Source organism: Sapajus apella, unplaced genomic scaffold (genome assembly GCF_009761245.1).
Source record: "Sapajus apella isolate SASKATOON/1434 unplaced genomic scaffold, GSC_monkey_1.0 scaffold167, whole genome shotgun sequence".
Taxonomy (NCBI): Eukaryota; Metazoa; Chordata; class Mammalia; order Primates; family Cebidae; genus Sapajus; species Sapajus apella.
This window is the reverse complement of record NW_022437107.1, coordinates 427,374-445,213: the sequence shown is the minus strand read 5'-3', so window position 1 is coordinate 445,213 and position 17,840 is coordinate 427,374. Positions and strand designations below refer to the sequence as shown.

General features: G+C 47.0%; 1 protein-coding gene across 5 annotated transcripts in view; it reads left to right on the top strand.

The window, feature by feature from the left end:
• HNRNPF (heterogeneous nuclear ribonucleoprotein F) overlaps window positions 1-10,257 on the top strand; it is a 21,269-nt gene extending 11,012 nt beyond the window's left edge. For 2 of the 5 annotated variants that reach the window (XM_032267273.1, XM_032267271.1), the window contains 2 exons: window positions 1,287-1,421; window positions 8,169-10,257. In XM_032267273.1, the coding sequence (XP_032123164.1) occupies window positions 8,221-9,468 (1,248 nt within the window). In that variant the 5' untranslated portion in view covers window positions 1,287-1,421; window positions 8,169-8,220 and the 3' untranslated portion in view covers window positions 9,469-10,257. Of the gene's footprint in view, window positions 1-595; window positions 725-1,286; window positions 1,422-8,168 lie in introns of those variants that run through there. The other 3 variants (XM_032267272.1, XM_032267270.1, XM_032267275.1) reach the window with 3 other exon arrangements.
• The last annotated feature ends 7,583 nt before the right edge of the window (window positions 10,258-17,840 follow it).

Sequence of the window (17,840 nt, the reverse complement as noted above, 5' to 3'; positions counted from 1 at the left end):
AAAAAAAAAAAAAAAAAAAAAAAAAAAAGAAATCAGATACCATGTGCAAATACTTGTGGCTCTAAAAAGGGTCTTTTAAAAAGAAATAAAATTACAGCATAATTACAAGATTTTTGTAATTCTGTAATATAAAATGTCACTGCTCACATTGAAATTGCTTTATAATTGTTATACAGTTCATTTGAATCAGGATTCAGATGTCCACAAAATTGCTTAAGTTAAAGTTTTAGGAATTGAGTTAAAAAATTTTTTTCCAAAAGATGTTTTTAGAATCTATACGTGAGTTCATGGTCAAATGTACAAACCCAAGGTATGTCCGCTAATTCCATTTTAGAGGCGGCCTCCTGGAGAGGGGCTGTGTCTGACTTGGCTACTCTTACACTCTGCAGTCCCCGCCCCTCCCCGTGGCTGCCACTCTGGACTTTCCCCAGGTCGCGCTCGCGGTCAGCTCCCTTCGGGAGAACTCGGAGAACTGTCTTCCTGCCGCCCGGCCTCTCTCCTTCCCCCACTTCCTGTTAGGGCCCAGCGCGGCGGGCCGCGGGGCCGCACCTGCAGGCACGCGTTTCCCATTGGTGACATCTTGGCGGGCCCGGCAGTGGCACTTCCTCCTCTGCACCCCGTGACCCACGTCCGGCTGCCGGTCTCGATCACGCGGCCTCCGCTTCCCGGACTCCGGACTCCGGACCCCGCGCCTCCTTGGGGCCAACAGCCCGTCCCTGGCGTGGTGAGCCGCAGCGCGGGCGCCCCGGCCCCGCCACTCTAGCCCCGGCCGCCCACCTGACCCCCTTTCGCCGCCACGGCCTCCGGGAGACCGACCCAGACCTGGGAGTGCTTTTTCCTTTCCCTTTCCTTTGCCCTGCTCCGCCCGCGGGTCCAGGAGCTCCTGCCCAGGCTGCGTTAGCCCAGCGGGCCAGGAAAGCAGCCCCCACCTAACCTCGCTGTCGCCCTCCGGGCCCAGGAAGCTCGCCAGGCGTCCCCTCCCCTCCCCCACCCGCGAGTCGCCCCTCCCCCCGGGAGCTCTCCCCTCCCTGCCCCCCTCCGCGCCACTCGCTCCGCCCCCGCCCGGAAGCTCCCGCCCGAGCCCGCGCAGGCCCTGGGGCCGACCTTCCTGCCCGGCCGGGCGGTCCCAAAGCTGCCGGCGCGACGAAAGGAGGCCGCGGGAACGCCGCCCTCACCTTGTCCCGGGGCCTTGGCGCTGTTTCCCGCCAAAACACGCACACCGCGCGCTCGGGCCTTCCCACCTCGCAGAAGGCGTTCGACCCCGACCACTTGGATTTCTGTTGCAGGTTGAGAACAAAAAGATGCACCTGGACTTTCCCCGGAGCCCTCTGCGTGGTTGAGCTTCGGTGGAATTTCGGGGCTCTTAGCTGCCAGCCGCGCTTGCCTGATAGCAACAGAAACCAGTCCCGCTTGCCTCCGTGGTAAGTCTTAGAGCAGGAAAGTCCGTGGGCCGTGGCCGGGTGGACTTTGGTTTGAGAGTCGAACTAAGTGAGTAATGGGGGCTGCGAGGCGGGACGCGCTCCCAGCCGCCTCGCGAGAGTGCTACCCGGTCTCCGGGGAGTGTGTCAAGGAGGGGAGGCCAGGGTCCCTCCCGGATTGCTGTCCTGAACAAAAGAAAACGAGGTGGGTGGTGCCTGAAGAGCCCTGTTTACTCTGCAGATAGCCGAACTAGTCGGTGGACTCGGGCGCGCCCTGTTTATCTTAATTGGCTCTGCCTGTAGGCAAGCGTTAATCCCGTCCAACCTGTAACACAGCGTAGAGCTCGTTCGAGAGCGCTTTTTGGAAAGCAGATTCTTAGTCTCCACCCACATCGGTTGTTTTAGGACCTGTGTTTTAATTATCTGGTTGGCCAGATAATTGGCGCCAACATGCGCTGTCTGAAAACCGCCGGGTCCACTCTCCTGGGGGGTGCTGAGCAGCCCTCCCCTCCCCAGCGGTTTCCTGGCGCTGCGGGCTGGGAGACCCAACTCTCCCTCCACGTGCGTTGGCGGTGCGCAGTGGGCATGGTCCACAGGCTCACAGCGGCTGGTCCGTTGGGTTAGAGGACTTGGCTGCCAGCTTGGCATGTCTCCAGAGAGGCCTCAGGTGTTGGTCTTCGGATAAAGCTGGAGCGGGGGCTGGGATAAACGCGGGAGGAAGTGGATCAGATCATTGATGACTGGCTTTCACCCTTTAGATCCTTCAACAAGACAGATTGTTGAAGCCTCTTGAAAACCTGATTTCACAGTACTTGAAACTAAATCACCTCTGAATAGGTTTCCTAATAAATATAATGCTTTCCTTTTGTACATCCCCCCTACTAATTTCCTATGTAATAATTACTGGAAGCTTGCAAGACAAGGCAGATTTGATTATCTTCATTTAAAGACGACAGGTTCAACAATTAACTGATTTTCTTAATTTCACATTTCCAAAACTTCTCATGCAGCTTCATTTTTAGAATTCCATAGCCCTCAACTCAGCCCTTGTCCTTTGGGACAGCGTTATCACTGGGATGTTGGTGATCCTAGGGATTATGATGTATTTCTTACTGAAACATTTTTCAAAGATACTACCAAATAAAGCTGAAAGTGTCTCTGGGGTGTGCCTCTGCACTGCTTACAGAGGGGTTCCTATAAGTCAGATTGAACAATTTCTAGCAAGCACCCTTGTCCCATGTTTCTGCTATCCCAGTGAAAGAGCACTCCTACCGTCAAGCCCCCTGCTGTTGTCACTTCACCACCCATTTCCCTCCCAAGTGCCCCGCCCTCGATATTTAAATTTCTTCCTAGCACTAACGGTCCTCAGTGTAGAAACTCAGGAATTGGCCAGGAGCAGTGGCTTACCCCTGTATTCGCAGCACTTTGGGACGCTGAAGTGGATGGATCACTTGATCAGGAGTTGGAGACCAGCTTGGCCAACATAGTGAAACCCAGTCTCTAGAGAAAATACAAAAGTTAGCTAGATGTGGTGGCCCACACCTAAAATCCCAGCTACTTGGGAGGCTGAGGTAGGAGAATGGCTTGAACCCACGAGGCAGAGGTTGCAGTGAGCCAACATAAAGCCGCTGCACTCGAGTCTGGGTGAGAAGAGTACAAAAGTTTTCAAAAGAAGAAATTCAGGAATTGAGTAAATCTCAAGACCAACAGGGCTTTTCCCTTCTGTTGTAACTGTATTGTCCTGTGAAAAGGTAAGACTTCCAAAATCCTGTTAGGTGGATGGGGTGTGAGATTTAATTTTATAAACCTAGGGGTTATAAAGGGTTTCTCAGCTGTCTCCTGTCCTTACCTGGAGTTCTGAGCCCAGAGCTAGTGCCCTGTCCCCACACAGCCAATATTGCTGTTTTGTTAGGACAGTTCATTGCCATCCAGAAGTGTCTCCCACTGAAGGCATCCGCAGTTGTTTTTAAGGTGAGCTATTTTAAGAAGAGCCCATTTTCAGCTGTAGTATTTATATTTGTTATACTCAAATTTACTTAGAAGCCTGAAGTGATAAAAGTTTTGTCCCTAACTTTAGCCTTGAGCAGGACACCACAGGCCTCTTTTCAACTGAGTGTTAGTTATTGAAAAGCTTTAGGACTTCTGAGAAATGGAAAAGAAAACCAATTCTAAAGTGAAAATAAGCAGTACATGTTTTCAGTGTACACATGTATTTTGGAAAGGAATGGTCTGTTCACCTTGCCTTCAGAGAGGAAGTCATTCTGAAACAGTTTCCGATACAAAACATTTATGACATGTAAGATATTAGTAGTCATTTTAAGTGATTATTCTATAAAATGTTGTTTTTATGCTTGTATGTTTTTTTCAGCCTAGCCAGGTCACTGCATTCTTGAGGAAGGTGTTGACATTCACCCCCCACCCCCCCAAACATGGGCAGCAGTTAATCCTGGCTAATCTTGGGCCAGCTGGGTCGAGCGTTTGCTGCAGATGAGGTCACAGTGGCCAACAAAACAGGCACAAGTGTCTCCCCTGTAGGCCTCTATTGTGAATTTGAAGACCCCTTTTAAACAAAATGCAGCGAGTGCTGTGGTAGTGGAGTGTGTGAGACTTAATTTGGATAATGAGAAACCCTTTGAGAAAGGTGGTGTATTTGAGCTGAGACCTTAAGGATTAGTGGGATTTAAGTAGACAGAAGGTTGAACAGAGTATATTTGGGGAGAGAATTAACCGTGAGCGTCAACCGTGTGCGTCACCTCCCTGAAGAAGCAGAAAGCCTGGCACATTCCGGGAGAAAAGAAAAAAAAGGAAGTGATGTTAGCTGGGTAAAAGTGCTGCAGGCAAAAGTTGGAAGGCTTGAGGGATGCTATTGGGCCTTTGGTCCTTGTTCTGACTTCAGTGGGAAACCACTGAGGACTTGGAAGCAGACCAGTGATGAGTTTTAAAAGAACACGTGAGCCATAGATGGGATGGCAGTAAGGCCTAGCCATTATGCTTGGAAAACTTTTAAAGAGATCGGGCGTGGTGGCTCATTCCAGCACTTTGGGAGGCCAAGGCAGGTGGATTACAAGGTAAGGAGTTTGAGACCAGCCTGATGAACATGGTGAAACCCTGTGTCTAATAAAAATACAGAACTTAGTTGGACATGGTGGCACGTGCCTGTAATCCTAGCTACTCAAGAGGGTGAGGCAGGAGAATCGATTGAACCCAGGAGGCAGAGGTTGCAGTGAGCCAGTATCATGCCACTACACTCCAGCCTGGGCAACAGAGTGAGACTCAAAAAAAAAAAAAAAAAAAAAAAAAAAACCCCACACAGTAATTGCCAACAGGAGTGAAAGATAGAGGATGTCTAGGAAGGAATGTTTAAGATGAAGATGTTAATATTAGATGTTTTTCTTGCCGTGGAGATCTGTACAGTAGGATCATGCAGTTTTTTTTGTTTTGAGACAGAGTCTCACTCTGTTGTCAGGCTGGAGTGTAATGGTGTGATCTTGGCTCATTGCACCACTGTGCCTGGTTGGTTTTGGTTTTTTTTTTTTTTTTTATAAAGAGAGAGTCCTGCTCTCCCTCCCAGGCTAGAGTGCAGTGGCATGATCTCTGCTCACTGCAGCCTTGTCTCCTGGGTTCAAGTGATTCTCTTGCTTCAACCTCCTGAGTAGCTGGGATTACTGGCGTCGACCACCATTCCCAGCTAATTTTTGTGTTTTTAGTAGAGGCGGGGTTTCGCCATGTTGTCCAGGCTGGTCTCGAACACCTGACCTCAGGTGATCCACCCTCCTCTGCCTCCCAAAGTGCTGGGATTACAGGCATTGAACCACATGCCTGGTTTTGATCGTGTAGTTTTAATGGTGGGGAGTGGAAGTGACAGTAGAGGCCTTTTGACATGATTTTACTGAACAAAACAAGTAGCTGGAGGCAAGATTGACACAGGGAAGGTATGTTATGATTTGGATAGAACTGAGCATGCTTAATTACCAAGGAGATAGTGCTCAGTGGAGAAAGGGGAAAGAAAGAATAAAGCATTAGGGTACATGAGGTTGGACCCAGAGCAGAGCCTGTAGTTCATGATCTCTGCTGTAAGAGGGGCCCACTCCTTGCTTACAAACTCCTAGACTCTGACGTGACAAAGTCCACTTCCAAGAGGAATGTCAACCAGCTGGAGAGGGGGTGAAATCTTATGTAAGGCCACCGGAGACATCTGAAGGGCTTTGGACAAGCAGGGGGTGCTGGGGTAGGACAGCGGTGATATTCAGGGCCCGTTTAAGGATGTTGACCCTGGTTTTCTTTGTCTTTTTCTTTTCTTCAATCAGTCTCGCTCTGTTGTCCGGGCTGGAATGCAGTGGTGCAGTCTCCCTAACTCAAAACTCCATTTCCTAGGTTCAGGCAATATCCTTGCCTCAGCCTCCCAAGTTGCTGGGACTACTGGTGCCTGCCACTATACCTAGCTAGTTCTTTGTGTTTGTAGTCAGGTGGAGTTTTGTCATATTGCCCAGGCTGGTCTTGAACTCATGACCTCTAGTGATCCACCCACCTCTGCCTCCCAAGGTGCTAGGATTGTAAGCTGGAGCCACTGTGCCCAGCCTCACTCTGATTTTCTACAGTATTTCACAACTAGGGGGCAGCATTAGCCACCAGAGAACATTTGGGAATGTCTGGAGATACTTGGTTGTCAGAACTGGAGGTGGAGGGTGCTACTGGCATCTAGTGGGCAGAGACCAAGGATGCAGCTAAACATACTACAGTACCTGGGCCCGCCCCCACAACTGTCTGGTCCAAAGTGTCAGTAGTCCTGAGGCTGAGAAACCTAAGCCTAGAGGCTGCTGTGACCTTGCTCTGACAGATCAGCCTGTTACTGTCACCATACACTGCTGCAGGGGGTTTAGATAAGGCCTGGAGAGGCTAAACCCCAGTGTGTGCTGCAGATCCGGAGCACAGTTTGAAAATTGGAGATAGGATTGCTTATGCCCAGTCCTTTGCCCTTCAGGATAATTTTATGTACGTAGTATTAATGCATTTGAGGTGGACAGTGAGCAGTACAGGTTAGGCTCCTATTAACTGTCTTCCCTGAGACTTCCATATCCTACTCATTAGCAGGGGTGACATCTTTTACCTAAGCTGTATACTTTCAAAGCCCTTTGGATTCCAAATCACAGTTTGTGGATAAATGCCTGGTGTTTGGTCTTGGTGATATGTTTAGGATATTACGTACAGTTCTGTTTCATTGGTGCCATTACACTGTTATTGGGAGACATGTCTTGTTGTCTTTATAATCTGGTGTAGAGACAGGTAAATTTTAAGATTTACAAAGTTATCCTTTTAGACATTGGCAATTTGAAATGACCAAGCACTGTATGAGAATCACATGTCATTATTTATAATAGCTACATCAAACTTTAAAATTACTAAATGATAACTTGTTACTGTTTTCCCTGATGCTAGTGCAGTTGAGCATTTCATTTATTTATTACAAATTTGGCTTTCCTTTTCTTAAATTACATCTAACTATACTTTTTGTCTGTTTTTTAAATTGTGGGTTTTTTTTTTTTAATGGAGTTTTTCCCCCAAATGATGAGCCCATATTTCTTGAAAAGGCCACCAGCTATATCTATAATGGTTAATGTGAAATGATACTTTGAAACATTAGATTTCCAGCCAGGCACCGTGGCTTACACCTGTAAATCCCAGCACTTTGAGAGGCTGAAGCTGGCAGATCACTTGAGGTCAGGAGTTCAAGACCAGCCTGGCCAACATGGTGAAATCCTGTCTCTATTAAAAAAAAAAAAATAGCCTGGGCATGGTGGCACAGGCTTGTAATCCCAGCTACTTGGGGGTGCTAAGGCAGGAGAACCTCTGGAACCTGGGAGGCAGAGGTTGCAGTGAAATGAGATGGTGCCACTGCACGCCAGCCTGGGAGACAGAGCAAGACTTTGTCTCAAAAAAAGAAAAAAAAGATTTCCATATACTCTGTGCTCGTTTTGGGCATTATTTTTGACACCCCATACTGCAGTATTTTTCTTGCTTGTAGATATGTTACATATGTTGTAGTCTGGCTCAGCTGCTCCTCTTTCTCAAAAGACTGCCTTCCGGAGTGTGGTTGGCCTTACTCTTTGAGTTTGGACTTCAGGTTCCATGTACCACCCTGGTGGTACGGGCATTTCTCAGCTCTCTGGTGATAGCATCCCTTTCTTCCCAATGCCCTCTTGCAATGTTCAGCAAAAGGCAGCAATTCTGTATTTTATGTGAACCTGTGAATCATCTGATCTGGTTTCTCCATTTACTTGCAGTGCACATAACTAATTCTGCCGGTGAATTAGTCTGCTTATCTGTATATGTTGTCAGTTTGGCCTCACACTTGACTGGTATTTACTTTGAATTGACAATTTAGGAGCAAAATGATGACCCCATGGACTTTGGAAGCCATTGCTGTCTATAAGTGAGCTGCCACATTTCATCATGATAAATAGTGGAATAAATATAACAAGAAAATGTGCTTGCTCTAACCTGACTGAAACTTACATTCCTCTGTGTTCAAGGCACCAAGTTCACATGCATTGTCCTGCCTTACAGACTCCTGATTTTTCAAACTGCCTGTGAAAAATCATGTAAATTTTTTGAGAATTTTAGCTTTCAAATGTATTTGGTATATTTATTAATGTCCTACTACCTCCCTCATCTGTAAAAGAGGAAAAATTACTATTGCATATTTTTCTTACGCATATTAAATAAATTTGTCATTTTTTTTTTGTTTTTCAGCCACAAAAAAGCCGCATCCAAGATCACCTGACACCCATCCTGTCAAGTGTCCATGATGCTGGGCCCTGAGGGAGGTGAGGGCTTTGTGGTCAAGCTCCGTGGCCTTCCCTGGTCCTGCTCTGTTGAGGACGTGCAGAACTTCCTCTCTGACTGCACGATTCACGATGGGGCCGCAGGTGTCCATTTCATCTACACTAGAGAGGGTAGGCAGAGTGGTGAGGCTTTTGTTGAACTTGGATCAGAAGATGATGTAAAACTGGCTTTGAAAAAAGACAGGGAAAGCATGGGCCACCGGTACATTGAGGTGTTCAAGTCCCACAGAACCGAGATGGATTGGGTGTTGAAGCACAGTGGTCCCAACAGTGCTGACAGCGCCAACGACGGCTTCGTGCGGCTTCGAGGACTCCCATTTGGATGCACAAAGGAAGAAATTGTTCAGTTCTTCTCAGGGTTGGAAATCGTGCCAAACGGGATCACATTGCCTGTGGACCCCGAGGGCAAGATTACAGGGGAAGCATTTGTGCAGTTTGCTTCCCAGGAGTTAGCTGAGAAAGCTCTAGGGAAGCACAAGGAGAGGATAGGGCACAGGTACATCGAGGTGTTTAAGAGCAGCCAGGAGGAAGTTAGGTCATACTCCGATCCCCCTCTGAAGTTCATGTCCGTGCAGCGGCCGGGGCCCTATGACCGGCCCGGGACCGCCAGGAGGTATATTGGCATTGTGAAGCAGGCAGGCCTGGAGAGGATGCGGCCCGGTGCCTACAGTGCAGGCTATGGGGGCTATGAGGAGTACAGTGGCCTCAGCGATGGTTATGGCTTCACCACCGACCTGTTCGGGAGAGACCTCAGCTACTGTCTCTCCGGAATGTATGACCACAGATACGGCGACAGTGAGTTCACAGTGCAGAGCACCACAGGCCACTGTGTCCATATGAGGGGTCTGCCGTACAAAGCGACCGAGAACGACATTTACAACTTCTTCTCTCCTCTTAATCCTGTGAGAGTCCATATTGAGATCGGCCCAGATGGAAGAGTGACGGGCGAAGCAGATGTTGAGTTTGCTACTCATGAAGAAGCTGTCGCAGCCATGTCCAAAGACAGGGCCAACATGCAACACAGATACATAGAACTCTTCTTGAATTCGACAACAGGGGCCAGCAATGGGGCATATAGCAGCCAGGTGATGCAAGGCATGGGGGTGTCTGCCGCCCAGGCCACTTATAGTGGCCTGGAGAGCCAGTCAGTGAGCGGCTGTTATGGGGCCAGCTACAGTGGGCAGAACAGCATGGGTGGATATGACTAGTTTTGTTAGGAACATTTGAGTTATTTCAATCAAATTTTACACAGGCAGCCAACAAGCAGTTAAGAGCAGTTATAATAGAGGAAGCTGTGGGACCCATTTTGCACCATGAGTTTGTGAAATCTGGATTAAAGAAATTACCTCTTCAGTGTTTCTCATGCAAAATTTTCTTCTAGCATGTGATAATAAGTAAACTAAAACTATTTTCAGCTTTTCTCAATTAACATTTTGGTAGTATACTTCAGAGTGATGTTATCTGAGTTTAAGTAGTTTAAGTATGTTAAATGTGGACCTTTTACACCACATCACTGAACACACTGGGGAGACGTGCTTTTTTGGAAAACTCAAAGGTGCTAGCTCCCTGATTCAAAGAAATATTTCTCATGTTTGTTCATTCTAGTTTATATTTTCATTTAAAATCCTTTAGGTTAAGTTTAAGCTTTTTAAAAGTTAGTTTTGAGAATTGAGACACAATACTAATACTGTAGGAATTGGTGAGGCCTTGACTTAAAACTTTCTTTGTACTGTGATTTCCTTTTGGGTGTATTTTGCTAAGTGAAACTTGTTAAATTTTTTGTTAACTAAATTTTTTTCTTAAAATAAAGACTTTTTCACAATGACTGGCACAGATTATCTGCTCAGCAAAAGATAGCAAAATGGGTGGTTGAAGATAATTCATTTTAATCGTAATGTATTTTAGTGTGAATTTAAAAATAATTTCATACATCAAATCTATGATCTCCCTTATATTCTTATGATGAGGCTAAATAAAAGTCTAATAAAAATGTTAAATACGTGAATGGTGGAAATGGTGACTAGCAACACACATTCCGGGAAGCATCAAATGGACACATGCGGCCCCAGCCACCTGTAACGTGCATGGTTCTAAACCATTTGGAATTTCCTGCTAGGCCCTTGATGCTGGAGTCACAGATGATAGCTAGAGAGCTTAAGCTATTATGTCTAGTTTTTATAAAATCTGATTTTTTTTTTTTTTTTGGGTCAGGCTCATGAATTTTGTAAGGGTGTGTTTTTAATTAGGTTATGGCAGGATACACACATCAAGATTGAAACCTGTTTTCAAATTGCTATCCACCTTAGCAAAAGAAAGCCATGCTTAAATTCAGGCAGCTCTACATAGAGCACACAGTATTCATTTTTCTTTTCAGAGTTTCATTCTTGTTGCCCAGGGTCTGGAGTGTGATGACACAATCTTGGCTTACCACAACCTCTGCCTCCTGGGTTCAAGTGATTATCCTGCCTCAGCCTCCCAAGTAGCTGGAATTATAGGCTTGTGCCACCATACCTGGTTAAGGAGGTGGGATTTCTCCATGTTGGTTTGGTCATTCTTCAGCTTTTTTTCCCCACTTCAGTAGCTGTATATTGTAACTTAATGTATTATGATTTTACCGGTATTGAGGGTCATTACTGAGTTCACTTAAAGAGTAAACGCTTTTGATTAACTCCTTGAGTGTTGCATTAAAAATTAGGTCTGAAGTCTTCAGCCTTTTCTAGCCTTATTGGGCTTCAGATGCTCAGCTTAGTGCAGCTCTTTGTTCTATTCTGCATGTTTGGATACCAAGAATGGCAGGCTACAGGAATGCAGACAGAGAGGCACTGGAAAGACTGGCATGGGGGGAACCTAGGGAGAACTGTGTCCTTGCTGTATCCTTGGTCGGGGATTTCTCTTCACCAATGGGCCCACCATGCTTCAGGTGTCAGCACTGCATGGGGAAGCAGAGGCCTACAGGTTATAAGAGACCCAGAGAAACAGGCGGAATTCCAGCTGGAAATGGGGCTGGAGTGCCATGAAGATTAAGATTATGAAGATTTCTAACAGGACCTTCACACACCCATGAAAGTCTATGCTAGATTTGGGATGCACGTGTGGAAAGGGCTCCAAGGGATGGGAAAGAATGTATTAGGTGACCTGACATCCCAAGGCAACAACATGGACAGCAAAACACATCCCCTTTCTCCAGGATTGTTAACTGTTGGGGAGGGGCAGGTCTTCCTGTTTCCCAGGCTGGAGCCTAGTGACATGATATTGTCTCACTGCAGTGTTAGCCTCCCATGCTCAAGTTATCCTTCCACCTCAGCTTCCCAAGTAGCTGGGACTGGAGGTGCACACCACTATGCTCAGCTAATTTTTTTTTTTTTTTTTTAAGAGAGACTCAGTCTCACTATGTCGCCCAGGCCGGTCTTGAACTCCTCAGCTCAAGCAATCTGTGTGCTTCAGCCTCCCAAAGTTTTGGAATTACAGGCATGCACCATGGCAACTGGCCAGGCCTGCTGCCTCTGTTTTTTTGTTGTTGCTACCCTCTGCACTATGCTGCCTCTATAAATGAAGTTTTGCTGGTGCACAGCCATGCCCATTTGTTAATACCATCTATGGCTGCTCAGGTGCTACAGCAGGCAGGGAGATGGGTGGTTTGATCAGAGACCCCATGGCCCACACCTAAAATAGTTACTCTGACACTACAGAAAATGTTTTTCAATCTGTGGCCTTGGGCATGACTAGGGCATTCCCTCCAGGGTAAAGGTCAAGATACTCCATTTTATGTTGTAGAGCTCCAAATTCAGCCTTGTGTACGTGATGTGTAGTTGATGCCAAACACTGAGACGCAGGTGCTTTGAGATAAATGTTTTATTATTTATTTTTAGAGATGGGGGCTCCCAGTTACTGTTCACAGGTGCCACCCCACTGCTGATCAGCACAGAGTTTTGTGGGTGTTTTTTTGTTGTTTTTTTTTTAAGACAGTCTCAAAGTGCTGGGATTACAAGCATGAGCCGAAGCACCCAGCCTCAGCACAGGAGTTTTGACCTCTGTTTCCAACCTGGGCCAGTTCACTCCTCCTTAGGCAACCTGGTGGTCCTCCACTCCTGGGAGGTCATGTTGAGGCTGAACTTGATGCAGATACCCAGTTGGCATAGTGCACTACAGCCTCAGCCTCCCAAAATGCTGGGATTACAGGCCTGGGCCACCATGCCAGGCATGGGGAGTTTTTACACAGCTATGGACTAAAAGGGGTGTAGTTTCAGAGAACCAAGGGGGAAAGGTCTGTGTTTCTTCAGTCTCACATAGTATTTTGAATGACCAAACTTCTAGGTGTCGGCAGCTGGTTGCAATGTGTTTAAAGACATTCATTTCTTCCGCCAAATATTTTTGTGACCCTGAAGTTATCCCCTCCTGCTTCACAAGGAACAGTATGTCAGCAGTTTATAATTTCATTATGGGAATGACAAATGTTGGGCAAAAAGTGAATGGTTAACGTGTAAGCAAGTAAGGGCCTGATAAGAATTTTCATTCTTGGCTGGGCCTGGTGGTTCATGCCTGTAATGCCAGCACTTTTGGAGGCCAAAGGCGGGCCGGGCCGATCAAGAGGTTAAGAGTTCGAGACCAGCCTGACCAACATGGTGAAACCCTGTCTCTACTGAAAATACAAAAAAGGTAGCCAGGCGTGGTGGTGGTCGCCTGTAATCCCAGCTACCCAGGACGCTGAGACTGGAGACTCACTTGAACCCAGGAGGCGGAGGTTGCAGTGAGCCGAGATTGCACCACTGCACTCCAGCCTGGGCAAAAGAGTGAGACTCCATCTCAAAAAAAGAAAAAGAAAACATTTCATGCTTTGAGTCACTAAAAATGCTGGGTGTTGAAATCTCAAGGGTTGGCTGGGTACAGTGGTCATGTCTGTAATCCCAGCACTCTGGGAGGCCAAGGTGGGTGGATCACCTGAGGTCAGGAGTTTCAGACCAGCCTGGCCAACATGGTGAAACCCTGTCTCTACTAAAAAGTACAAAAAAAATTACCTGGGCACCTGTAATCCCAGCTACTCAGGAGGCTGAGGCAGGAGGATCGCTTGAATCCACTAGGCAAAGATTGCAGTGAGCCGAGATTGCAGCACTGCACTCCAGCCTGGGCGACAGAGTGAGACTCCATCTCAAAAAACAAAAAAAGAAATCACAAGGGTCCTGTTTACAGAAACTCTTGCCACTAAGAAAGTGGCATAATTTGGGGTAGTATTTTTTGGATTTTGGAAAGCTGCTTTAACACTTAAAAATACCCTGAGGCCTGGCTCAGTGGCTCACATCTGTAATCCCAGCACTTTGGGAGGCTGAGGCAGGTGGATCACTTGAGCTGATGAGGTTTTGTGTGTGTGTGTGTGTGTGTGTGAGACGAAGTCTCACTCTATTGCCCAGGCTGGAGTGCAGTGATTCGAGCTCGGCTTACTGCAACCTCAGCCTCCCCGGTTTAAGCTATTCTCCCGCCTCAGTCTCCTGAGTAGTTGGGATTACAGGTGCATATACCATGCCCCGCTAATTTTTGTATTTTCAGTAGAGACAGGGTTTCACCATGTTGGTCAGGCTAGCCTTAACTCCTGACCTCAGGTGAATCATCCACCTTGGCCTCCCAAAATGCTGGGATTACAGGTGTGAACCACCATGCCTGGCTGAGCTGAGGAATTTGAGACCAGCCTGAGCAACATGGCAACACCCCCAACTCTTCAAAAAATACAAAAACTAGTGGGGCATGGTGGCTCACACGTGTAGTCCAACTACTTAGGAGGCTGAGGTGAGAGGATCACCTGAGCACAGGAGGCAGAAGTTGCAGTGAGCCAATACTATACCACTACACCTCAGCATGGGTGACAGTGAGACCCTGTCTCAAAAAATAAAAAATAAAAAAATACTACTCCTGCTAATTACCAGGTGACCAGAAGACTGCAAGGGCTCCACCAGCTGCTCTGCCATCTGCTACAAATGACAGCACAGGCCCCATCAAAAAGGTACTTGTGTTCCTCAGAGATTTCATGTGGCACCTCTGACAAGTCTCAATAAACGTTCATAGCCCAAACCCTGAGTGTTCTGAATCAAGGCCACGTTTTCTGCAGGAGAGGGCTAGTTACCTTTTTTTCTTCTTCTTTTTTTTTTTTTTTTTTTTGTGTTTCGTTCTTTTGCCCAGACTAGAGTACAGGGGCCCCATTTGGGTTCAGTGTAATCTCTGCCTCCTATATTCAAGCAATTCTCTTGCCTCAGCCTCCCAAGTAGCTGGAATTACAGTCGCCAACCACCATGCCTGGCTAATTTCGTATGTTTAGTACAGATGGGGTTTCACCATGTTGCCAGGTGGGTCTCCAACTCCTGACCTCAGGCGATTCACCCACCTCGGCCTCCCAAAGTGCTGGGGTTACAGGCGTGAGCCACCACATCTGGCGTAGTTACCTTTCAAGAAGCAGCTTCCGAATACTTAGCAGTATGGGAGACAAGTCACCTGTGCTAAGATAACCCTCATGATCTGGGTGTGGGCAGATGCATCAAGACTCAAGGCATCTCAGTTTTATTATTACTTTCTTGTTGAGATGGAGTCTCGCTTTGGAGTGCAGTGGCTCGATCTTGGCTCACTGCAACCTCCATCTCCCAGGTTCAAGGGATTCACCTCCCTTAGCCTCCTGAGCATCTGGGACTACAGGCATGCGCCACCATTCCCAGCTAATTTTTTGTATTTTTAGTAGAGATGGAGTTACACCATATTGGCTAAGCTGGTCTCAAACTCCTGACCTCGTGATCCACCTGACTTGGCCTCCCATAGTGCTGGGATTACAGGAGTGAGCCACTGCACTCGGCCTAGTTTTTGTTTTTTTAAAAAGACAGAAATAGCTGGGCAGGTGGCTCACACCTGTAATCCTAGCACTTGGGAGGCGGAGGTAGGTGGATCACCTGAGGTCAGGAGTTCAAGACCAGCCTGGCCATCATGGTGAAGCCCCATCTTTAAAAAGAAAAAATAACAAAATTTAAAAAATGAAAAAAATAAAAAGACAGAAATGGGCTGGTTGAGGTGACTCATGCCTGTAATCCCAGCACTTTGGGAGGCCGAGGGTGGCAGATGACGAGGTCAAGAGATCGAGACCATCCTGGCCAACATGGTGAAACCCTGTCTCTACTAAAATACAAAAATTAGCCAGGCATGGTGGTGGGTGTCTGTAATCCCAGCTACTCAGGAGGCTGAGGCAGACTAATCGCTTGAACCTGGCAGGTGGAGGTTGCAGTGAGCCGAGATTATGCCACTGCACTCCAGCTTGGGTGACAAAATCAGACTCTGTCCTTAAAAAAAAAAAAAAGAAAAAAAAAAAAAAAAAAAAGGGCCGGGCGCGGTGGCTCACGCCTGTAATCCCAGCACTTTGGGAGGCCGAGGCAGGTGGATCACGAGGTCAAGAGATCGAGACCATCCTGGTCAACACGGTGAAACCCCGTCTCTACTAAAAATACAAAAAATTAGCTGGGCATGGTGGCGCGTGCTTGTAATCCCAGCTACTCAGGAGGCTGAGGCAGGAGAATTGCCTGAGCCCAGGAGGCGGAGGTTGCGGTGAGCCGAGATCATGCCATTGCACTCCAGCCTGGGTAACAAGAGCAAAACTCTGTCTCAAAAAAAAAAAAAAAAAAAAAAAATTCCTGGTGTGGTGACTCACGCCTGTAATTCCAGTGCTTTGGGAGGCTGAGGTCGGGGTGGGCAGATCCCCTGAGGTCAGGAGTTTGAGACCAGCCTAGCCAACAAGGTGAACCCCTGTCTCTACTAAAAATGCAAAAAATTAGCCAGGTGCAGTGGTGGGTTCCTGTAATCCCAGCTACTCAGGGGGCTGAGGCAGGAGAATCGCTTTAACCTGGGAGGCGGAAGTTGCAGTGAACTGAGATTGAGCCATTGCACTTCAGCCTGAGCAACGAGAGCAAAACTGTGTCTCAAAAAAAAAAAAAAAAAGAAAAAAAAAAGAATCTTACTCTGTTGCCCATGCTAAAGAGCAGAGGTGTGAATATTTCTTTGTTTTTTTTTTTTTTATATTGGTTATTGTTGTCTACTAGGCATGATTCATGATTACATGATTACAATCACAGGTCACTGCAGCCTCAAACTCTCAAGTGATCCATTTTCCTTATCCTAAGTAGCTGGGACTACAGGTATGTGCCACCATGCCCAGCCTAACATTCTTTATTTTCTTTTTTTTTGAGATGGAGTCTCACTCTATTGCCCAGGCTGGAGTGCAGTGGTGCAATCTCAGCTCACTGCACCTCCCCCTCCTGGGTTTATGAGATTCACCTGCTTCAGCCTCCTAAGTAGCTGGGATTACAGGGGCCTGCCAACACGCCTGACTAATTTTGTATCTTTAGTAGAGACAGGATTTCACCATGTTGGTCAGGCTGGTCTTGAACTCCTAACCTCAGGTGATCCACCCGCCTCAGCTTCCCAAATTGCTGGGATTACAGGTTCTAACACTCTTGAAATAACAAAAATTAGAGATAGAGGACAGTTTAATGCTTGCCAGAGGTTAGTCCTGGGGGCCTAAGTAGAGAGGGAAATGGGTGTGTTTATGAAAGAGGAGCATGAGGTTTCCTTGTGATAAACTGTTCTAGATCTTGACTGTGGAGGTCACAGGAATCACAGGTGATAAAGTTGCACAGAACTACACATACAAATGAGTGTTGTAACACTGGTGAAATCTTAGTGAGGTTGATGTTTCTATCAGTTTCAATATTTTTGGGGGGACAGAGTCTCGCTCTGTCACCCAGGCTGAAGTGCAGTGGTGCAATCTCAGGTACAAGCGATTCTCCTGCCTCAGCCTCCTGAGTAGCTGGGATTACAGGCGTGTGCCACCATGCCCGGCTCATTTTTTGTACTTCTAGTAGAGACGGGGTTTCACCACAGTTTCGATATTCTGTTGTGATATAGTGTACTATAGTTATGCAACGAGTTGCCATTGGAGGAAACTGGCTTACCTCTCTGTATTTTTTATTTCTTCACTGATAAAGCTTATAATGTTTTTTTACAATTGCATGTGAATCTACAATTATTTTAAATGTAAAGTTTTTTGTTGTTGTTTTGTTTTGTTTTAGTTGAGAAAAAAAAGGCAGGCCAGGTGCGGAGGCTCACGCCTGTAGTCCCAGCACTTTGGGAGGCTAAGGTGGGAGGATCGCTTGAACCCAGGAGTTCCAGACCAGCCTAGGCAACACAGTGAGAGCCCATCTCTACTTCAAAAAAATTAGCTGGGCATGGTGACAGGCACCTGTGGTCCTAGCTACTCTGACAGCTGAGGTGGAAAGATTGCTTCAGCCTGGGAGGTTGAGGCTGCCATGAGCTATAATCATGCCACTGCACTCCAGCCTGGGCAAGAGAGGGAGACCCAGTTTTAAGAAATAAAAAAAATAGGGCCGGGCGCGGTGGCTCAAGCCTGTAATCCCAGCACTTTGGGAGGCCGAGGCGGGTGGATCACGAGGTCAAGAGATCGAGACCATCCTGGTCAACATGGTGAAACCCTGTCTCTACTAAAAATACAAAAAAAAAAATTAGCTGGGCATGGTGGTGCGTGCCTGTAATCCCAGCTACT